The sequence below is a fragment of the Hemiscyllium ocellatum genome, chromosome 6, assembly GCF_020745735.1.
Source record: "Hemiscyllium ocellatum isolate sHemOce1 chromosome 6, sHemOce1.pat.X.cur, whole genome shotgun sequence".
Lineage (NCBI taxonomy): Eukaryota > Metazoa > Chordata > Chondrichthyes > Orectolobiformes > Hemiscylliidae > Hemiscyllium > Hemiscyllium ocellatum.
Genome location: NC_083406.1, coordinates 60,172,961 through 60,186,097, shown reverse-complemented (window position 1 = coordinate 60,186,097; position 13,137 = coordinate 60,172,961). Strand labels below are relative to the sequence as shown.

Genomic DNA, 13,137 nt, shown 5'->3' with positions numbered 1-13,137 from the left:
CGTGACATAGGAATGCCCCAGACCAGGTCATGTGTCCTTTATCAAGTGAGTCACATTTTCCACAAAGACAGTAACCACAATAATGATATTGCATCATTTATTTGACCGAACATCAAGTTATTTGTTTATTTGACTGATTTATTTGATAAAACATCAAGTTATTACAAATGCGAACTGACTGGAGAAGAATGGCAGAGAACAAGACTACAGGGTACAGGACTGGTTAGAGCCTGAAGGTTGATTTTGAGTTGTGGACTCAAGTACCAGGAAATACATCGAACATTTTCAATTTGAGATCATTAGCAGCATTACCCTGAACTGCAAGAAGTAAGAAACTTTATTTTCTGGTGTTTTGAGTCTAGGTGCAAAAATAAAACTCCAATTAAATTAAATTTCAGGATTTAGCAAGTCATTTTATTTTAAACAAAACAAAAGTGGAGTCTTTAATGCTACAATTTCAGACATATTAACACTTATTCCTTATCCATGGCAGCTCAGTGTCACAACCTTACATTAAAGTTCAGTGTGAAGAGTGTAAAATTCATTCTTTAACGTACCAATTAAAGCTGTTGGTTTTATTTTCCGAACAACTTCTTCCAGGCTTCTTATTGGCTCATGATCCTGAGCAAATACCTGCTTTTCATGGGTCAGATGAGTTCTTCCCTGCACAAAATAAGAATGGAGAACACACAATAAAAATAGTAATGATTTTATACATGTTGCACTGCCACTTCATACGTGACAAAATCTGCACCTCATGGATTGGTCTCTCTAGCCATCAGCAACAGAAAACCCTATGAAACCATGCATTCCCAAACGGATTTGCTTTGCTGCATTTCCATCAACATCATTGTACCTCGATGGAAGGGTATTGACAATGAGGCAGGCAGCAGATCAAATTTCACATCATTGTTTCTTTCACAAGAATTTTTAAAAATTAGACTAAATTCAAACTATCAAATCAAGAGCAGCGCTACAAGATTAGATTTGAATAAACAATATTTGGTTCGACATATTTGCTTTTACGTAGAGCATGGTGTTGCCATTTCTAACAAACAGCACTTGCATACCTTGAAAACTGTTTCAAATTATTTTACAATGGTGTGAGGGGCAAAGAATAAGGAAATAATTCCTTGACAGGCTGTGGGGAGGAAGAGGGTCATGGGAAAGGGTTGCTGGGTGTGAAGGGAGAATAGCGAATGGCAAATTTACTTCTTTAGCTAGTCATTTAAAGGTTGGTTCTCAAATGGATAGAGATTGAAGAGGATTGAAAAGGAAATTCTGGAAATACGATTCTTTGACAACATGAAATCTTGTTGTCAATGACAGGGTAAGGGAAATGGACGCACAAGGGGGTTGAAGTCAAAAGACTAATGGGTTTGGTGTGGTTTTAGGATGGGGTGGGCGAATGTAGTTGGGTATTAAGGTTGTTGAGATCTGGAGACAGAAAATGGCAAATGTCATACAGATTTATAAATAAGAATGAGAACCTTATATGTATTGACAAAAGTGAATATACAATAGCTAAGTTTACAGAGAACACAAAATTAAATGGTAAGGCAAGTGGTAAGGATTATGCAGAGAATCTGCAGTGGGCTAAAGAGGAGTTTATTGAGTGAGCAAAAACTTGGCAGATGGAAAATAATGTGAGGCTTTGCACTTTTGCAGGAAGAATAGAGGAGTTGCGTATCATTTAAATGAAGAATTGCAACAAGTTGCAGCACAAAAGGACTGGAGGCCTGTGCTTAAATCACAAAGAAAATGAACATGTAAGTTGAGCAGGTGATTGGGGAGGCAGGTGGAATGTTCACCTTTACTTCAGGGAATGGAGTAAAACAAAAAGGGAAGTATTGTGAAAACTATACAAGATACTAGTTATACCACAACTAGAATATATCTAAGGGAAGATACTCTGGCATTGGAAGCAGTCCAGGGAAGGTTCACAAATTCTAGGTATGGAGGTAATGTTTCATGGGGGGAGGTTAAGTAGGTTGGGTCTTTACTCATTAGCATTTAGAAAAAGATGAGACAACCTTGTTGAAACTATGGCACTTAACGGGGTAGGTATGGAGAGGTTATTTTCCCTTTGGGAAACTCAGAACAAGGGGTTGTCATTTGGTAAGGTTAGTAAGAACTTCGTCTCAGAGTACAGTGAATCTGTGGAACTTTAAGCCAATGAAGGTCAAGTGAAAGTTGATGTGACAGGCAAGTGTAACTTGTGGATGAAGGAAAGCCAAGTAGAAGGCAACAACACCAGTTATATTTATAAAGCAATTTTAGTGCAATGAAATGTTCCAAGGTGCTTAACAAGCATAAGATAAACACAACACCAAGAAATATAAAGTCAGACAACTAAAACATTAGTCAAAACAAGTTTTAACAAGTATCTTAAAGGATGAAATTGTGGTGGAGGCAAAGGGAGGATATTTCACGACATGGCACTCAGGCAATTGAAGCCATAAGAGGTAAAGCAATTATAACTGGAAAGAGACTAGAGTTAAAGGAATGCCAATATTTCAGAGGGTTGTGGAACTGGAGGAGATTACAAAAATAATGTCGAGATAAGGCCACCAAGGGAACTAAAAATAATAATGGGCATCTTAAAGTCAAGATATTACTTGACTGAAAGCGAATGTATATCAGTAAGCAGAGGGGTGGGAGATAAGGGAACAGGATTTGCTGCCAGTTGAGACATGGCCTGCTGAGTTATGGATGACTTCAAATGTTGGAGCTTGAAATGGTCAAGAGACAATGGAAGAGACAAATTATCGAGAATAGTTTCAGCAGCAGATGAGCAGAGGTAAAGATGTAAGAATTCACGGCATCAAGACAGGAATTAAATTATTAAAACATTTCTCTTCATGATGTGGACATTGCTGAAAAGGTCAGCATCTATTGGCCATTGCGAATTGTCTTTGAGTTGATGGATGAATTATTTTCTTGAACTGCTGCAGTTCATGTGAAGTGTATATGCACCCCCCCCCCAGTGCTGGCAGCAATTTAAAACTATAAGACATAAGACAAGTGCACGATTTGACCTATTAAGTGTGCTCCACTATTCAATGAGATCATGGCTGACCTGATAGCCTTCTACTCCACTTTCTTGTCTTTTTCCCATAATCTTCAATCCTCTTACTGAGTAAAAATCTCGCTTTGAATATAGTTAATGATCAAGTACCTATAGCTCTCTGAGGAAAGGTTCCACAGATTCACTGTACTCGGAGACGAAGTTCTTACCAACCTTACCAAATGACAACCCCTTGTTCTGAGTTTCCCAAAGGGAAAATAACCTCTCCATACCTACCCTATTAAGTGCCATAGTTTCAACAAGGTTGTCTCACCTTCTTCTAAATGCTAATGAGTAAAGATCCAACCTACTTAACCTCTCCCCATGAAACATTACCTCCATATCTAGAATCAACTTTGTGAACCTTCCCTGGACTGCTTCCAATGCCAGAGTATCTTCCCTTAGATATATTCTAGTTGTGGTATAACTAGTATCTTGTATAGTTTTCACAATACTTCCCTTTTTGTTTTACTCCATTCTCTAAAGTAAAGGTGAACATTTCACCTGCCTTCCCAATCACCTGCTCAACTTACATGTTCATTTTCTTTGTGATTTAAGCATAGGCCTCCAATCCTTTTGTGCCGCAATTTTTTGCAATTCTTCATTTAAATGATATGCAACTCCTCTATTCTTCCTGCAAAAGTGCAAAGCCTCACATTATTTTCCATCTGCCAAGTTTTTGCTCACTCAATAAACTCCTCTTTAGCCCACTGCAGATTCTCTGCATAATCCTCACCACTTGCCTTACCATTTAATTTTGTGTTCTCTGTAAACTTAGCTATTGTATAATCACTTTTGTCAATATATTTTGTAAATAATTGTGGCCTCCAGCATTGATCCTTGTAGCACTCTACTAGTTACAGGTTTCTATCCTGAAAATGTTCCTTATACCAAATCCCTGTCTTCTATTTGCGAAGCTAATTCTCTATCCACGCATATATAATACCCCCAACACTATGGACATTCGTCTGTTTAGGTAGACTAATGTGTAGTATTTCAAGAAACACTTTTTGGAAATCCAAATGCATTACATTCAGCAATTCCTCTTTATCTATCCTACTTGCTATCACCTCAAAGAATTCTAATAAATTCCTCAAGCATGATTTCTCCTTGTGAAAACACGTTGACTCTGAATACAATGTGTATTTCTGAATGTTCCCAAACTGCTTACTTGTGTGGCTGGTGATCTTTGTAAACCAGAGTATATAGGGCTGGAAATTCAGCTCAGGGCTAAACAGAATATCTAGACTGCAAATGCAAACAATATGGTTTAGATTGTGGTAATAGTTTGGTTTTTCCAACAATTAATAGGAAGTCATGCCACATCCAAGATTGGATGTTAAGTTGCAATTCAACAACACAAATGCATTGGAAAGTTCAAGGAGGGTGGTGTGGTGGAGCAGGGTGCCATCAAGATACATGTTTAAGGCAACTATATGCCTACAGATGTATTTCTTAAGGAAAACAATACGAATAAAGAGAAGAGACAGTAAAGGCTAGATACCTAGCATATGAGCTGGGAAAAAGACGATGTTGCAGGGGGTGGTCAGGCCACATCTGGGCTAGTAAAAATGAAAATAAGCAAGCAGAGTGTCATTGAGTGGAACAATGGAGCAGCATTTGAGGAGTGAGATTAGAGAGGAAAAACATAATTAGAGAGCAAAGCGACATAGAATTTATTTCTTTAATTACGGTTTGATTTATTTTAATGAAATGCAAGTTGAATATGGGAAGGAATAAACTGCTTTGAAGATAAGCCACAGGTTAACAGTGAGGATCTCTGACCTTTCTGTAGTCACCCTGTGTGGGAGCACATGTGTAAGTGCAGTAAGAGTAAAAAGACGATTATAGCATTGAGGTAGTGATAGGTCAGAAGGAATTATAGGGGAGGGCATGAAAAGCAGAAAAGTGTAGCAGTCTTGTGGATGTAATGGAAATAAATGGGACAGCAGGAGTGAGGGGGGTGGGGAACCAATTTGCTAAATGTTCCAATGTTCTGAAACCCCAACCTAAATAGTCTGTAGTAATTAGCGATTCTGTTCCTTGCCACCCCACATCATTCCAACCACTACATGGGAACATACCAAACAGTACTTTCCACCTGAAAAGGAAAGAAAACGAAGAAAGAAGAGTTAAAAGAGTAGTAACTGATAAGAGAAAGAGAGGATTCAGAAACAGAAGATGAGAGATAGATAGGATGAGGTGATATTCTCCAATACATTGTTTGGCAATGCCACAGGCAACTGGTAAGTTTCTGAAAACACTTAGATATCTTACATTTACTGACAAAATAATTTCACGTTTTCACCCAAAACTCAACAAACTTAGTTTTTGAGGACTACATGTTGCTCACTCTGATTGGTCAAACCATCTAGTTGTGGAAGGAGATGCAATTTTGATTGTTCAAATATGTTGCTATTCTTACTGTGTGAATTTGCTCACCCTTAAATGCAAAAAATACTTCCACTTCATAGAAATAGACCACTAAGGTTTCAATAATATAAAATCATCTACCTTTGTAATAAGGCCCTTGGAGTCCACCATCCAAATCTTTTTTACAGCTTCTTCTTTCGATATTCCAGCTTTCTCCATAGCTATCATGAGGAGATGTGCAATTCCCATGGCAGCCTGTGATACATTAATAAAGACATAGCTATATAGTTAAGAGTTACCAAATTAGTAGAACTATTTTAAAGTTAAAAACAACACACTCAAAGGACAGCCCAAAAGTGGGACTACTTCACAAAAAGAGATCACTAACTAAAACTAACAACTTGCACGAATATTACATTGCTGCACACAGTCAAATGCTTCGGCACAGACAACAGAACTTTGTGTGTCAGCAAAACGGTTTGCAAGATGTTAAAATTAATTTGAATATCAAAATCAACCATAATTATTTCTAAAAACAAATTTGCAAACTAAGCTATGTCTGGTACAGGATCAAGTTCCAATTAAGCTCATGTGAATAAATTCCAAGAGTGACACAGAACTATGACAAAATTCATTATACCTATTTTTACAATACTGAGTGTACATTACCCATCAGGTAAACGGGTGAGATTCTGAGTCCAAGTCAGAATGTCAATAGAAAATTTCAAAAATATTTGAAATATATTTAATATTTAACCAATTAAAAATACTTCGGAATAGATGTTAAAACCAGATATTACTTTCATTGACAGATTCTGAAAGAGGGACATAAGGGTTTCACATTTCATTGGCATGAAATATGCAACAGTGAAAAAAGACAGAGAAGCAATGTTACCTCCCCAGCTCCTTGAAAGACAAACTTATGATCATTAAGTTTGTCCTTGGTGATTCGCAATGCAGCAAGTATACCAGCAACAGCCACAGATGCTGTTCCTATGACCAAAATGGGATACCATTAGAGATCAACTCTGAAACAGATTAGTAAAAGAAAACTTCAGATCCTATATAGCTTGCAATAAATAAACAAATATTCTTTGAATACTAATTCAGTTTTAATCAGTTATCAGTTAAGGAAGATCTATGAGCATCATAGATGACCCTAGAAAGATGGTCATGACTACAATTGCCCAGAGTGACCATTATAACCATGCCAAGGTTCTTACCTTATTTGCCAGTCATACTTACTTCTCTGTAGTATCATGAATTGGCATGTTTTGATAATAATTCTTGCTTGCTATTTTATAAAGGTTACTGGTTTTAAATCGGATGATAAATATGTGAAAATAGCATATGAAGAACTTGTGCAGTATGGGTGCATATATTGAGACTGATTGTAAACTGCAATTAAAAATCTTTCATTAAGAATCAAATATAAATTGTAACATGTATATTTGGGTTCCCTTATAAAACTTAATGTTTCTTCTATCAATATCAGATAAATTCTACTTTATTTAATATGGCAGTTTGAGTAAGTAAATGGTGCTTCTCTGGTTGGAGATCAGTGGTGAGCAGTGTGCCGCAGGGGTCAGTGTTGGGCCCACAATTATTCATAATACAGAGGCACGATCTTTTATCCGAAATGCTTGGACCAGCTGATTTTTAGAATTCAGAAATTTTCGAATTTCAGAATAAGTGGCAGTTTGATGGTGAAATTTTTAAAAATCTTACCAAACAGCAGATGCACTATGAGTAAAACAGGCTCTGAAACAGAATTGAGACCTTCCAGAGCTGGGCCACGCCCTCACATCTCAGTGACATGCATCGAGTGGATGTGGAGTTGGGTTAACGGCTTGCACGCCAAACAACCTTGTTAATAAAGAAAAATTTTCACGAGAAAACCTTTGGATTTCAGAGCTTTTCAGATTTTGGATAAAGAGTTGTCTACCTGTATACATATATGAATGTTTTGGAATAGCAGACCGAGTTTCACATATCCAAGTTTGCTGATGACACTAAATTGAATGGAAAGACAAACTGTGCAGGGGATGTGGAGGGCCTGCAGAGAGATTTAGATAAGTTAAGTGTGTAGACAAGGGTCTGGCAGATGGAGTACAATGTTGGTAAATGTAAGATTGTCCACTTTGGAAGTAAAAATAGCAGGTCAGAGTATTATTTGAAAGAGTGCAGCAGGCAATCAGGAAGGCAAATGGAATATTGGCTTTCATTGCTAGAGGGATTGAATTTAAGAGCAGGGAGGTTCTGCTGCAAATGTACCAGATGTTGGTAAAGCTGCACCTGGAGTATTGTGTGCAGTTCTGGTCTCCTTACTTGAGGAAGGACATATTGGGTTTGGATGTGGTGCAGAGGAGGTTCACCAGGTTGATTCCAGAGATGAGGGGCTTACCTATGAAAAGAGGATGTACTCACTGAAATTTAGAAAACTGAGGGGGGATCTTATAGAAACATATAAAATTATGAAAGGGATAGATAAGATAGAGGCAGGCATGTTGTTTCCACTAGTGGCTGAGACTAGGATTAAGGGACATGGCCTCAAGATTAGGGGACATAGATTTAGCATAGATGGGGAGGAACAGCTTCACCCAAGGAGTAGTGAATCTATGGAATTCTCTGCCCAAGGAAGCAGTCGAGGCAGCGTCATTAAATATATTCAAGACATAGTCGGATGGGTTTTGGCATGGTACAGGAATTAGGGATTATGGGGATAATGCAGGTAGAAGGAGTTGAAACGTTAGATGGGCCAGGCATGATTTTAATGAATGTCAATGAGCCAAATGGCCTGTTCCTGCTTCTATTACTATGAAAATATGGCATTTTCTATAGACTTAATAAAAGTAAAGTGAAAAATACTGCTTCCTTATTATAAAAATGCAGATGTCAACCGTCCTTGCTCAAAGTGCCAAACAGTTGCAAAACTAACATTTCAAAAACAGTTCCTATTTCATTCAGTTTAGGATGTTTGAAAGAAATCTCATTTTCCAACAAAAGCAATAATATTGATAATAATGAGTAACATATTGTTTTGCAATAATTCATTGAGCCTCCTGAACAAACTGCAACTCACTTAGTTAAAAATCACACAACCATCAGGTTATAGTCCAACAGGTTTAACTGGAAGCACTAGCTTTCAGAGTGCTGCTCCTTCATCAGGTGGTTGTGGAGTACACAATTGTAAGATACAGAATTTATAGCAAAAGTTTACAGTGTGATGTAACTGAAATTATATATTGAAAAATACCTGGCTTGTTTATTAAGTCTCTCATCTGTTAGAATGATTATGTTAGTTTCACTTCTTTCAAATGTAAAAGAATTGTTAAAACTTTAACAATTGGTGTCAGCCCAGATAACGTGTTGAAGGTATTTGCCCCGTGTGCTGTAATGTTTAGACTGATTCTAATCTAAAAAAATAAGTTAACAGAGTCTTACATGGATTCATGCAGTTTTTGAGCAAAGTACAATGCAACTCTGCAAGTACAAATTCACTCCACAAATGTATATGTGTGTATGTGTCTGTGTGTGTTTATAGTGCAGTGGTGGTCACCTGCAGTGTGACATGAACCCAAGGTCCCGGTTGAGGCCCTCCCTATGGGTAAATCAATTCACTTAGGACCAAGCTAAAGACAATATCCAAATTACAGAATCAAGTGATTTGAAGCATTCCCCAGCACAATGTATTAATTTTAAAAGTATAAAAATCCCTAAATACAATAATATGCATTTGATTTTAAAAAAAACACACTGCAAAAAAATGAGATCAATACAAAATTAATTCCGTAGATTCCATGGTGTTAAAGAGACAAAAAGTTCAGCGCGCCTATGGAATTCACACTGGTTCCCTGTGGAGTAATCCAGTTAGATCCATTCTCCTCCTTCAGCTTCATAACCTTCCAAGTTTATTTATTTCAATTTTCTTTTGAAATTATTAATTTTCTCTGCTTCCATCACCCGCATAGGAAAAAGATCCTAGGTCATTACCACCTATAACAATTCTTCCTCACATTCTCATTTGCCTCATGCCCAAAATCTCAACTCTGGGTTGAATAGTCCTTGAACCATTAGCAAATGGAAAGAGGCTTTCTTTCTCTATGCTCAGTTGTAATTCATGGGCAGTATGTCAATACACCTTTTAGAGACATGCTCATGAAATCATTACTGTATCAAGGCATATAGCCTGATGGTATCAAGGTCTCATATGCCATGTTATCCTCAGATTGCTCAAATCATGACATTTCTGGAAACTACTGCTGGTTTGCTGTAATCTAATGTTTATTTATAATAGTTAGCTATAATAAACAATTATTGATTCTTCAATATCACAATGATCACATCCCGTTTCTCAATTTACAGGAGATAAAATAAGCATTACTGTATCAGGAAAAACACTACACTGGAGAAAAAACTCACAGCATGGTTTGTAATGCCACATGGCTGTACATAAAACACTCCAATGTTTTGCTGGAAGATATTTGAAAAATTAACTAAAGATCAATCAGGCAACTTAGATTTCAGAGTATTTGGATGAATAGCAATAATAGTTTTGGAGAATACATATAGCCGTACAGATCTATAGATTGGGTAGTGGCCGTCAAGAACACAAGAAATAGAAGCAGGAGTACGCCAACTGGCCCGTTTAGCCTGCTCCGCTATTCGACAAGACCATGGCTGATCTTTTTGTGGACTCAGCTCCACTTACCTGTCCTCTCACCATGACCCTTAAATTGTTTTACTGTTCAAAAAATTACCTTAGTTTTAAAAACATTCAATGAGGTAGCCTCTATTACTTCACTGGGCAAGGAATTCCACAGATTCACAATTCTCTGGGTGAAGAAGTTCCTTTTCAATTTAGTCCTAAAGCTGCTTCCCCTAAGCCATGTCTTTCATAATTTTGTAAATTTCTATAAGATCCCCCTTCATTCTTCTAAATTCTAAAGAATACAATCCCAGTTTACTCAGTCTCTCCTCATAAGCCAACCCCCTCAACTCTGGAATCAACCTAGTGAACTTTCTCTTGCACCCTCTCTAGTGCCAGTACATCCTTTCTCAAATAAGGAGACCAAAACTGCTTACAGTGCTCCAGGTGTGGCCCCACCAGCACCCTATACAGCTGCAACATAACCTCCCTGCTTTGAAACTCAATCTCTTTAACAAGGAAGGACAAGATTCTATTTACTTTCTTAATTACCTGTTGGACCTTCAGACCAACTTTTTGTGATTCATGCACAAGGACACCCAGGTCCCCCTGCACAGTATCATGCTGCAATTCTTTTTTTTTTACCATTCAGATAATAGATCTTTTTACTGTTATTCCTACCAAAATGGATGAGTTCACATTTCCTAACATTGTGCTCCATCTGCTAGACTTTTGTCCAGTCAACTATGTCAGTCTGCCAAGTTTCACAGTCCTCTGCACACTTGGCTCTAGCACTCATCTTAATGTCATTTGCAAACTTTGACATTGTACACATGGTCTCCAACTCCAAATCATATTTGCAAATTGTGAATAATTGCAGTCTCAACACTTATCCTGGAGGCACATCGCTAGTCACGGATCAGCAAGCAGAAAAGCATTCATTTATCCCCACTCTTTGCTTCCTGTTAGTTAACTAATCCTCTATGCAAGCTAATATATTATCTGTAATGCCATGCATCTTTATCTTATGCAACAGCCTTTTGTGCAGCACCTTGTCAAATGCCTTTTGGAAATCTAGATAAAACACATCGACTGGGTCCCCATTGTCCACCATGTTCATAATGTCTTCATAGAATTCCAGTAGATTAGTTAAACATGACCTGCCTCTCATTAACCTATGCTGCGTCTGCTCAATGGGACTACTTCTTTCTAGATGTCTTGTCATTTCTTCCTTGATAACAGATTCAAGCATTTTCCCCAGTATAGAAATTAAGCTTAACTGGTTTATAATACGTCATCTTTTGTCTACCCCCTTTTTCAAACAATGGCATCACATTTGGTCTTTTCCAATCTGCTGGAACTGTCCCAGAGTCCAGTGAACTTTGGAAAATTACCACAAGTGCATTTGTTATTTCTCCTGCCATCTCGTTTAGTACCCAGGGATGCATTCTATCAAGGTTAATTTAAATTTCATTAGAAAATAAGTTTTTTAAGTTATGAGCGAGTTCTAAGATTACTTTAATTAACAGTAATAAGGTTGAAATGCAAATACATTTAAAACAATTCCTCATGACTTGAACTGAAGCACAGTGACTACTCTTCCTCGCTTTCAAAAAAAAACAGGCTGATTGGATTTTAGAGAAAGGCCTTAAAAGCACAAGCCCAAGGCTGCCCTTGAAAAACAAATGCAACTTAAAAACACTAAAAAACACAATTTTCTACATTAAAAAGCTTTACTCAAGTACAGTCAGTCCCAGCATTCTTCAAATTTTCAAAAGAAAATCCTTATTTGGTGCAAACACCGCCTACAGGTAGAATACTGCTACTACATTCCTGTAAATCTTAAAGGTTCATTTTAAAATGACATGTTACCATAGCAACCACCTTACAGGAATCAAGGTCAAGGAAGGACTTTGCAGAATTAACACGTCAATTTTTTTCGTGCTCAACAATCAAAATTCCTAATGAAGGGCTTTTGCCCAAAATGTCAATCTTCCTGCTCCTCGGATGCTGCCTGACCTGCTGTGCTTTTCCAGCACCACTCTAATCTAGACTCAGATCTCCAGCATCTGCAGTCCTCACTTTTGCCTAATCAAAAATAAAACTCCTAATTGCTGGAACCATTGTATAAAATCTTCTTGATATCTTTTTAAAAGCCCTCACACCTTTATTAAAATGCATTCACCAGAAATGCATGCCATACTCAAACCGTGGCATAACAGAAGTTTTATAAAACAATTTCCAAGTTTTGTTCTCCATTTATGAATTTTGAAATCTTATTCTTTACCATTCGCTGTCCAGCCACCTTTTGTTCCAGACACTCTCCATACCTGTACCATTAAGTATAGTTTCTTTTCCAATTTCCTCTGCTGTAATTCATCAGCTTACACTCCACTGTATTAAATTCCATCTCCCATTAACCTAGTGTCATTTACACACACAAAAGCATTTTTTTTGTGATTTTAGATACGAGAGAGAGAACTACAGATATCATTAGTTTGTAAATTGTATTGTGAACCTTACAACCTGATTTTAATTTGGGACATGAGAGTATTGAGCTGTCAAGTTTGTCGTACTGCTCCTTTAAGTTCACATTTCAAATTGGGTGTTCAGTGGAAATGGGGTGGCAAGTAATCTGCCCTAACTTAACCTTTAACCACCTGCACATTCAGTTCTCTGAGGGTAAGGTGGTAGGTAATATTTGCAGCTTAAGATTCTGGAAGAGGACCAAGTCACATTTCCATTCAAAATTAAAATCCATTTTGTAAAAAAAATATTACACCCAGAATATTACAAATTATAATGCAACTTTTGCACACTACTTTATTTTCTTCACAACAGTCACACACTCTCCAAGTTGCATATGCAAGTCATATTTCCATGATATGCTATCAGTAAATTCTTCTAAAACTATTTTCTCCCAACAGACCGTTTGCAAGAGGTGGGAGGGAAACCTCCTTGGGGAGATTTTCATTAAAAACAGCTAATCCTGTGATGATGCTGTCACTTTAATAAAGTTATTTTGCCCTTGTTTTTTGTCAATCCAATT

General features: G+C 37.3%; 1 protein-coding gene across 3 annotated transcripts in view; it reads right to left on the bottom strand.

Annotated features, from left to right (window-relative positions):
* The window catches only part of LOC132816420 (NADP-dependent malic enzyme-like), a 185,234-nt gene that overhangs the window by 23,108 nt on the left and 148,989 nt on the right, over nucleotides 1-13,137 (bottom strand). For all 3 annotated transcript variants that reach the window (XM_060825970.1, XM_060825969.1, XM_060825972.1), the window contains exons 9-11: nucleotides 6,336-6,433; nucleotides 5,582-5,695; nucleotides 558-663 (exon numbers count right to left, since the gene is read on the bottom strand). In XM_060825970.1, coding sequence (XP_060681953.1) covers nucleotides 558-663; nucleotides 5,582-5,695; nucleotides 6,336-6,433 — 318 coding nt within the window. The remainder of the gene's footprint in view (nucleotides 1-557; nucleotides 664-5,581; nucleotides 5,696-6,335; nucleotides 6,434-13,137) is intronic.